Source organism: Dipodomys ordii, unplaced genomic scaffold (genome assembly GCF_000151885.1).
Source record: "Dipodomys ordii isolate 6190 unplaced genomic scaffold, Dord_2.0 Scaffold125, whole genome shotgun sequence".
Classification (NCBI taxonomy): domain Eukaryota; kingdom Metazoa; phylum Chordata; class Mammalia; order Rodentia; family Heteromyidae; genus Dipodomys; species Dipodomys ordii.
In genome coordinates, this window is record NW_012267341.1 from 1412029 (window position 1) to 1422242 (window position 10214).

At 51.9% G+C, this 10214-nt stretch overlaps 1 protein-coding gene across 1 annotated transcript in view; it reads right to left on the reverse strand.

The window, feature by feature from the left end:
* F2 (coagulation factor II (thrombin)) overlaps positions 1-9718 on the reverse strand; it is a 13036-nt gene extending 3318 nt beyond the window's left edge. The window contains exons 1-12 of the mRNA XM_013029979.1: positions 9640-9718; positions 9118-9281; positions 8270-8294; positions 7909-7959; positions 6016-6121; positions 5787-5923; positions 3912-4229; positions 3456-3572; positions 3246-3372; positions 2891-3058; positions 2020-2193; positions 969-1150 (exon numbers count right to left, since the gene is read on the reverse strand). Of these exons, the coding sequence (XP_012885433.1) occupies positions 969-1150; positions 2020-2193; positions 2891-3058; positions 3246-3372; positions 3456-3572; positions 3912-4229; positions 5787-5923; positions 6016-6121; positions 7909-7959; positions 8270-8294; positions 9118-9281; positions 9640-9718 (1648 nt within the window). The remainder of the gene's footprint in view (positions 1-968; positions 1151-2019; positions 2194-2890; positions 3059-3245; positions 3373-3455; positions 3573-3911; positions 4230-5786; positions 5924-6015; positions 6122-7908; positions 7960-8269; positions 8295-9117; positions 9282-9639) is intronic.
* Between the last annotated feature and the right edge of the window lie 496 nt (positions 9719-10214).

The following is a 10214-nucleotide window of genomic DNA, read 5'->3' on the forward strand; positions in this document are numbered from 1 at the left end:
AAAGGCTGTGAAACTCTTATCTCCAATAAGCCACTGAGAAAACTGGAAGTGGCGCTGTGGCTCAAGTGGTAGAGCGCTCGCCTTGAGCTGAAGAGCTGAGGGACAGTGCTCAGGCCCAGAGTTCAGGCCCCACGACCGGACCAAAAAAACAAACAAAAAAGAGTTTCACAGACTTTTCTTGCCCGGGCTGGCTTTGAACCACCATGATCCTCAGATCTCAGCCTCCTGTAGAGCTAGGATTACAGGTGCGACCAGTGCCCGGCCTCAAACATCATCTTCTGAGAGGGTTTTCTTGAATCTTCTCGGGCTGCTCTGTTTGGATGATCCTGGCCCCCTGTTCTGGCTCTTTACCCAGCTTCATTTTTCTTCAGAGCACTTATCAAGAATAAGATTCTAAAGCTCTTTACTGACATTCCTTCCTAGGAAGAATCTTCCTTGGGCTTGAACTCAGGGCCTGGGTGTTGTCCCTGAGCTTCCTTGCCCATGGCTGCTGCTCTACCACTTGAGCAACACCCTCACATCTAGCTTTGTGATAGTTAATTGGAGATAAGAGTCTCACAGACTTTCTTGCCCTGGTGTCTTTCTTTGAATGGCGATCCTTAGATCTCAGCCTCCGGAGTAGCTAGGATTAATTACTAGCATGAGCCTCCAGCACCGGGTAAAGACTGTGTGTTTTGGTCCCTATTGTGTATATTCCAATGCTGCTTGGGACATAGTAGGCATTTAAATAACTGCTAAATGAGTGAAAGAATGAACTAACTTCATGCCAACTACAGCCATGCTCACTATCTCATTTAAGCGTTACATGAATTCATGATATATATTCCTTCAAGAGGTTGTGCAACTTGCCAGCATCGTCTGCCTTGTAAGCACCTGCAGCTAGGAGCTGAGGTCTGGGCCTGGAACATGTCTCAGTCCTGCCACCCCTGGTCCCTGCTGTTCCCCAGACCCAGAAAACACAGACTTGCCAGCACAGAACATGTTGTCGGTGATGCGGATCCGGGTGGAGGCCTTGCACACTGGCCGCTCCACAATGGGCAAGTTTACCACCTGCAGGACACTGGGTTGCACCTCATTGACGCTGGTTGTCCAGGTCTCCCTCAGGTTGCCCCAGCCTGTTACCCGCCCTTTGTGTCCAGCCTGGAACAGCCTTTGAGGAAGGAAAAAGGGTCTAGTGAGAAACAATCCATCCAGGAGCTTCCTGGCCCTAACCATCATCTAAAACTCAGCCAGGTGCTGGTGGTTCACACCTGTAATCCTAGATACTCAAGAGGCTGAGATCTGAGGATCATGGTTTGAAACCAGACTAGGTAGGGAAGTCTGTGAGACTCCTATTTCCAAAAAATGTCAGAGGTGGATCTGTTGCTCAAGTGGTATCGTACTAGCCTGGAGGAAAAAAAAAAGTTCAGGGACAGCACCCAGGCCCTGAGTTCGAGCCTCAGAACCAGCACACACATACAAAAGAATCTGTGCTTATTACCTGACTTACATAACTGTAACCTCTCTATATCACTTTTATAATAACAATTTTTTTATTGTGAAAATACTGTACAGAGGGGTTACAATTACATGGGCAAGATAATGAATACATTTCTTATTAAGCATTGTAGCCTCCTCCTTTGTTTCCCCTTCTTATCCTTTCCATACTCTCAGTAACAATTATTTTTTAAATCTTAAAATCTAAAACTCCAGGGGCTGGAAAGGTGGCTCAGTGGTAGAGCGCTTGCCTTGCATGCATGAGGCTCTGGGTTTGATTCCTCAGCACCACATAAGCAAAAAGAAAAAAAGCCGGAAGTGGCGCTGTGGCTCAAGTGGTAGAGCGCTATCCTCGAGCTGAAGAGCTGAGGGACAGCGCCCAGGCCCAGAGTTCAGTCCCCACGACCGGACCCAAAAAATAAATAAATAAAATAAAATAATAAAAATAAACTCCAGGATGGGAAAGAACTTGTGCGTTCACTCCATGAAGGAACCTAGAAAGGAGAAAACCTTCTGAGCAGCCCGGAACAGCTCAGCCCCCACCTGGTCACTGTTTCTTTGTCCGGCAGGCACACAGGGTGAATGTGGTCAGTGAACGTGATGGGCTTCTTGAGCTTCAGCAGGGCAATGTCTCGGTCCAGGTTCTCCCTCCAGTTGTACCTGGGGTGGATGTGGATCTTCTCCAACATGGAGATCTTTTCTATGTTCCGCTCATACCTGTGGAGACCCCAGCAGAGAAACCAAGAGTCTACAATCCCTGCTGTGAGAGGCCCATGCTGTGAGGGGCAGTCAGTTCTCAAGGCGTGACGGTGGGTCACAGGAGGGCACAGGGCTGGCTTCTCCCTGGACAGCTCCTCCCATCCCATAGTGGCTTATTAGTCCTAATCCTCACAAGGTGCTGGCATCAGACCTGCCAGGCTGCCAGGGGTGGGCACAGGCTGGCTGCCCTGGCCAATCACTCTATATTTCCTTTTGTTGGCTATAGGGCTCAACCTGGATGTTGTTTCTGAACTCAAGTCTAGTGCTCTACCACTTCGAGCCACAGCACCACCTCTGATTTTCTGGTAGTTTATTGGAGATAGGAGTCTCATGGGCTTTCCTGCCTGGGCTGGCTTGGAACCGCCATCCTCAGATCTCAGCCTCCTGAGTGACTGGGATTAATGGTGTGAGCCACCGGCGCCCGGCACCACTCACTATTTTGAAGATTCCCACTCCAGCCCCATATCCCGATGGCTGGAGCAGAGCCGAGGACATGGCACGAGTTCACTCTCTGTCCCCAGTTCTAAGCCCCATCAGCACATGTCCTGGTGGGGACAGCTGGGGGTATACAGACACCCCACACGGCGCAGCTCCACCAGAGACCCTCCAGGGTGCACTCGGGCTAGGCCCATACCCACCGGCCACAGCTCCACACCTGGTACGGGAATGCTTGCCAATGCGCACCAGAACATCATTCTCGGTGAAGTTCTTGTCCCAGGGTGGGTACAGGAGGCAGTGGGCAGCTGTGAGGATCCAGCGGTCACTGATGAGGCTGGCCCCACACAGCAGCTCCTGGGGACTCTTTCGGAAAAGCATCACCTGCCTGGGAGAGGGGAGCAGGGTCACTGTGAGCTGGGGCACTGCCCCTCACCAGCCCTCCAAGCAGAAAGAAGTCCTGGGTTTGTAGCACAGCTGGGAAGATGAGGAGAGAGTAGGATGCTTAGCCAAAGCCAAGGAGGAGAGAGGTTCTAGCTGAGATACGCTGGGGTAGCCTGTAGCACAGGACACACCAGGGAGCGATGCCAATCTCAGCTTCTGAGCCGCCCACGATGCGCCCCTCGATGTAAGAATCCAGAAGCTCTGACTCCGTTTGGTCTTGCAGCGACTTCTTCTCAAACAGAGGCCGCAGGCCACAGTCTGCAGAGCGAGCCAGGCTATGAGGGGCCGATCCCCAGCCCCCAACCCCAGGCCCCTGCACCCAGCAGCAGCAGCGGCCTCACCTGCCTCTCCTGCTCCGAATGTGCTCTCATCAAAGAAGGTCTGGAATTCCTCCACCGTAGTGCGCCCTGAGATGGCCACGTCTCCATCCTCGCTGGCCTCCTCTTCCACTGCCTCCTCTGCAAGGGCCAGGACACTGGCTGAGCCTGAGCTAGGCTGGGCCATTCCTCACCCAGACCTTAGTTCTTCCAAATCTCCTGCCAGCCTTGGATGACACCTGGACCGGAGGTTAGCACATGCTCCTGGATCACTAGGTTACAACCTACCAGGGCCTTGATTTGTTTATCTGTAAAATGGGACTAGGACTGTCCCCTGCTGAGTTTCTCTGAGGCTGCATTGCAGTCACCCCAATTGCATATTCGGTAAGTTTGTGGGACAAGGGACAAGCATAACTGTTCTTGTCTTCCCCTCACCCCCAAACCTGTCCTCTTTTTCAGGTCCCCTGCCCGCCCGCTCACCACAGTAGTGGAGGTCACAGTACTCAAAGTCACCAGGCTGGTTTGCCACATAGCACCAGGCACCCTCCTGGTCTCCATCTGGGTTTCGGCAGAAGTTTTCCACCAGCTGCACCTCCGGTTTGAAGTCCTGGTCCTTGCTCAGGGCCTTGGCCTCTGTACTGGCCCAAGGCAGGCAGGGGGTCCCCAGCGCGGTCACTGCCAGCTGCCCCTGGTACTCCAGGCCACGTTCAGGGACACACTGTTCCAGTGCAGTGTCCGGAGTCACCTTGGAGCCTCCAGCCCGGGGAATCACCTTCGCAGTGACGTGTCCTTTCTGGCCTGGGGGAAGGAAGCAGAGGCTAGACTGGACAGAACCACACAGAACCATTTTAAGGCCTCTGTCTGCCTGACCTCAGGCTACAAACCTCTTTGAGCTTCAGTGTCTGCCTTTAAATAGGTTTGCTCTGTCTTGTAGGCTTGAGGTGATAAAAATATGCCACATAAATATGGAGCAATAATAAGCTAGAAATGGTGGTGATCAATAGCCCCCTGGAGTCGTTTCTGGTTTGTGTCCCGTTTGTTTGTGTGTGCTGGTACTAGGGCTTGAACTCAGGGCCTCACTCTGACTCTTAGCTTTTTCACTCCAGCCTGGTTTTGCTGGTTATTTGGAGATAAAGAATCTCTCAGATTTGTCTGCCCAAGCTAGCTTTGAACTGGGATCCTCAGACCTCAGCCTTCTGAGTAGCCAGGATTATAGGCATGAGCCAGTAGCACCTGACTTGGTTTGGTTTTTGAAGGAATCTATTTTAGTGGGGCTCAGGAAAGGCTAGGTGACTAAGGCCTATTCAGTAAGTCTTTGTGGACACATCAGGTTCATCATGCCTGTGATATATTTGTCATCAGTGTGTGTAGAGGGGACTGGCATCTAAAAAGTAGCTATTTTTGTTACAGTAAGTGGCAATTTATTAACTTTAAAAACCAATTTCAGAATGGAGCAATGGGTCCAAAAGGGTTACAGAGAGAATAAAGACTAGAACCTGTGTTTCATGGGTTAAATAATGGAGATGGATTCTTTACCCCTGCCCAGATCCACATGCTTTCCACATGTGATTTTTACAGGTAGGGAGTATTTCACATCTTGACTTTGGCTTTGATCATGTGACTTGCTCCAGCCAATGGAGTATAAATAAATAAGCAGGACTGACAGTCATGGTGTTTCTGCTCCATGCTTTGGGTATCTGCTGTCACCATGGGAAAGGCTTGCTTATGGATTTGTATTCTTCCAGCCTCTGCCCAGTGTGAGTGTTAAGTGGAGCAGATCTGGGCCCACAGCAGCCAAGCTCTGCTTGACCTGTTACCCAAAGCCAAACCACCCAGTGCAGCCCAACCAGTATTCGCTGACCCTACAGACACAGAGATGAGCATGGCTGAGAGTAGCCAAGAGGAGACATAAGAGATTATTGGTGCATCCCTGACATGTTGTAGAGATGTAAGACGTTAGCTTATTGGTTGTCTCCCTGACCTGTTGCCTGCCTACTCTGTTTTACAATGTTGCTATTGGCTCTAGTTGAGTAAGACACTGGAAAGAACAACTGATGCATGTGGAGCTGGAGCTGTATGAGGCTTTGCTCTGTGTGCTCAGAAAAGGACATGTGGACTGAAGTGGTCAAGGAGGGCTTCCAGGAGGAGAGGACCTGGACTGGACAGAATGTGGGTCTGGAATGAGGCACAGTTGGAAGCACAAGGAAGTCAATATTAGGAAGGAAAGGAGGAGCTCCAGGCAGCAGGCCCAGTGAGCTCTGAAGGCAGCAATGATCTTGATGCTCAGCCCAGGTTGCCAGACCCCACCATGGCCCCTGGGCCTTGGCCACAGACCACCTCGTCCCCCCAGCTCACCACAGACGGGGATGCTGCATTCCTCCCTGCGCACAGTGGGGTCTGTGGTGTAGCACCAGGGACCCGTGGTGCTGCCATCTGGGTTACGGCAGAAATTCTCCTGCAGCTCAGCCCCAGGGTGGGTGGTGGAGTTGATGCTGGAAAAGGAGATTGCTCAGCCAAAGCCTGGGTTTCCAGGCGGTCCTTGCCCCCATCAGCCCATTGCTGAGCAGGCCTGCCCACCACTCACTCAGGCTTGTGTGGGTAGCGACTATTCCAGAGTTGGCACTCGATGCCCGACCGAGTGACATTCACAGTCCCTCGATAGTTCATTCCCAGATCCTTGGCACAGTGACCTGCACAGATAGAGCCTAGGTCAGCATTAATTCCTCAGGATTTGTCCCCGTGACTTCAGCAAAACTCACTCCACCATCTCTAACCTGCATGTGTTCTACTCCTCCTTGGCACCCAGTGGCAGTGACCAGATACTCAGAGTGCCCACCGCATACAAGTGCAATGACAGGTGCCGTGCCAGGTGCTGAGGACACAGCCCTGAGTCACAGTCAAGCGAGGTGCCTGTCCTGGAGCAGTTCCTATTCAGGGATTCCTCCTGGCTGTTAACCCAGCCCTGGTCTTTCTGTGTTTGCTCCTAAAGCCCCAGGGCCTTTGCAAATGCTGTGTGCTCTGCTTGGAATGCTCTTAGATCTGTTCTTTGTGGTCTCCCACAAGGCCAGGTAAACGCTACTTCTGGGAAGGCTTCTCTGATTCTGCTATTTCCTTCTCTTGTAGGTTCTTGGCACCTGAAAACTTTCCTAGTAATCACTTTAGTGTTTTCTATTTTTCTTTCCTTGAGACGGTAAATTCCTTGAAAGTGAAAACTATTCAACACTGTTAAAAAACATTCCCAGCACTTGCCAGACAGGGTGGAGCAATCCCATCACTCAGGGGACTGAGGCCAGAGACTCTTGAACTTGGGGCCAGCCTGGGGCTACATAGTTAGACACTATCTCAAAAATAAATAAGTAAATATTGTAAACTAATTTTGTTGTTGTTCATGGGGCTTGAACTCTGGGCCTGGGCGCTGTTCCTCAGCTCTTCAGCTCAAGGCTAGCGCTCTACCACTTGAGCTCAGTACCACTTCCAGTTTTCTGGTGTTTATAGGAAATAAGAGTTTCACTGACTTCCCTGCCTGGGCTGGCTTTGAACCACGATCCTTAGATCTCAGCCTCCTGAGTAGCTAGGATTACAGGCGTGAGCCACCGGCGCCAGGCCAAAATTAATAATTTTTTAATAAAGAAATTAAACTGGGGCTGGGAAGGTGGCTCAGTGGTAGAGCACTTGCCTTGCATGCCAGAGGCCCTGGGTTTGATTCCTCAGCATCACATAAGCAAAAAGAAAAAAGCCGGAAGTGGCGCTTTGGCTCAAGTGGTAGAGCGTTAGCCTTGAGCTGAAGAGCTGAGGGACAGCGCCCAGGCCCAGAGTTCAGGCCCCACGACCGGACCAAAAAAAAAAAGAAAGAAATTAAACTGTGGTCAATGACTACCCAATGCCTGAAGTGCACAAAGCCTGTTGCTGACTAAAGATAGATTCAGAATGCTGTGGAGGACAGAGCAGCTCCCTGAAGGCTCAGGTTCAAGGTGGCACTTGAACTAGTTCTGGAAGGACAGTGTCAGTGGTAACTGCTCCAGGGAGGACCATGCTAGCAATAAGCCAGGAAGTAGAAACATCTGACCATGTGTGTAGATCAGCCCACTGTCAGAGTGTGTGTTATGAGTTTGAGTTTGGTACAACAGGAGATCTAGAAAGAGAAGCTAAGGATGGATCTGAAAGTTTTGCCAGCTAAGAAATCTGTCTTAGTCTGTGGGTGATGAGGAGCCATTGAAAGTTTGGTTGAAGGAACATGCCATGCTCATAGCTCTGATTAGATAGAGATATGGAGAATGAGGCCTTAAACATGAATTCCTTATCCATTCATTCCTTTGTTCCTCCAACAAACTACTAGACCAGAGTCACATGGAAAGTCACATCTTCACTCCAGGGACAGAAAGGCAATGTCAGGGGCTAGAGATGGCCAGCAGGGCCACCATTCCTAGTCCACCCCCTTCTCTTCTCTGGACTTTCCCCACATCCTGTCACCTCTCACCTTCCATACATTCCGTGAAAATTCTTCGAGTTTTCCTCACTGAATCACAAGCTGGAAAAGACCAGAAACACTTTTAGGATTGGTGTAGGGATAGGATGGGCAGAGTAAAATGAGATGACAGGAACAGAGAGATAGACTTTGGATCGATGGGAAGGAGGGAAGGAGAAATAAGAAAGAGAGGGAGGACGAAAGGAGAAGGGGAGGAGGAAAGGAAGGAGGAGAGGAGGGAGGAAAGGAAGGAGGAGAGGAGGGAGGAGAGGAAGGAGGGAGGAGAGAACAGGAAGCCAGGCAGATTGTGTACCAGTGGGAGAGAATATTCTCTAGGCCTCCCTTCCTGGGGTAAACCTTGCCTGGTACTCACCTGTGTACTTGGCCCAAAAGATATCCTGAAAAACAAGGTCTGGGCATGAGACTGAAGCATACACCCTCCCCTACCCCATTCACACATGCAAGGGCTTTGGAGAGGCGTATGCCCAGCCTCTTGCATTTTGCACAAGAAGAAGATGAATAAGGACAGCACAGGACTAAACAGGGCTCTCCCAGCTATAGGGTAGACTGGAGAAGAGAAAGCATTGGGGCTGCAGGGAGCCCAGGGACACTGCGGTCTTGAGCCCGAGGCTTCTGGCCTCACCTCCCCATACACCCCACCTCCTAATCATGGCATGGAAGGGATGAAAAGGCTCTTTCTGAGGCAGGCGCTGGTGGCTCACTCCTGTAATCTTAGCTACCCAGGAGGCTGAGATCTGAGAATCGTGATTTAAAGCCAGCCTGGGCAGGAAAGGCTGTGAAACTCTTATCTCCAATAAGCCACTGAGAAAACTGGAAGTGGCGCTGTGGCTCAAGTGGTAGAGCACTCGCCTTGAGCTGAAGAGATGAGGGACAGCACCAGGCCCAGAGTTCAAGCCCCATGACCAGGACAAAAAAAAGGGGGGGGGCTTTTTCTAAGGCCAGGTATCCCAGAGAGTCCCACTGTGGCTTGATGCTAAAGGCTGCAGTCTCCTGATTGCATGAGCCTCCCCAGGTGCTGAAGTCATGACACCTTCCAGGCACTGGGAGCCCCGAGAGAGGCTGGGGTGCCCAGTGAAATGGAGCTCGGGCCTGAAGTCATCACCACAGCAAGTAGCTGAGATGCTGCTTCTCGCCTCCCCAGTGGGCCTCCTGCCCTGGGCCCCTCAGGGGCCACCATCCCCCGGCAGGCAGGTGGCTCACTGTGGCACTGGTGGACTCCAGCGCCTCAAAGGCCTCTTCGTAGCTGCACTGCTCCTCCACGCACTCCCGCTCCAGGTTGCCCTTGCGCATCTCCTCCAGGAAGCCGGTGTTGGCTCTGCGGACCCGCTGGAGCAACGCTAGTGCTTGCTGAGGGGCCAGGAACACTGTGGTAGGAGGGGCAAGGGACTGTCACTCCAGCGATCTGGGTGACATTGGCCATCCTGGGCCGGGAAGCAAGCCTGGCCTGGCCCTCGTGGCTTCTACGAGATGATGTCTGGGACGAGGAAGTACCCAGAAAGCAGCTAAACATAGATCACTTGCTCCCTCTTTGTCATTGGTTGCCCCTGCCCACTCAGCAGACTGAAAGAAGCAGCCACCTTCCTCACAGCCCTGAGCACCTGACTCCTTCCTGAAGCTGGACTCTGGCCTGAGGCCTACCTAGGGGCCAGCCTGGTTACCCCCAGCCCATGGGCCTAGCCTGCAGCCCTCCATTCCTGCCTCCACTTCCAAGCAATCTCTTACCATGCTGGCTGTGTGCAAGGGTAAACAGGGCAGCCAGGGCCAGGTAGCCAGGTAGCCGCAGGCCTCCGACGTGCGCCATAACGTGGTCGGCTCCTGCGATCTGAGGGACTGTCCTGATCCCTCTGAGTTAATGATGAACCAGCATGAAGAAATCGGCGGCAAGGGAGAGGTCAGCGGGTCAGGGCCGTGGGGACAAGGGGATAGATCGTCTCCTGGCCCACCCCCCGCCATCCAGGAAGACAGACTTACCTGCCTGGACCAGGAATGGATGGTTTCTGGTGGGTGGGGCAGGCCCAGAGAACAAGCCATCACCTACCCCTTATTCCCGGATGCCTATGTGAACATGGGCTACCATAGCCACACACCCTTCCCTTCTCCTGGCTCCTTCTAATCTCAGACCATCAAAGGATTGTCTATGGGCCTGTTTTCTTATCTGTACAGTGGGAATAATACTTGGCCATGACATTACAGAAGCCCAGAAATATAGCATTTAATAATTAGTAGATTTACCAGGCACTGGTGGCTCAAGCTTGAAATCCTAGCTCCTTAGGAGGCTGAGATCTGAGGATTGAGGT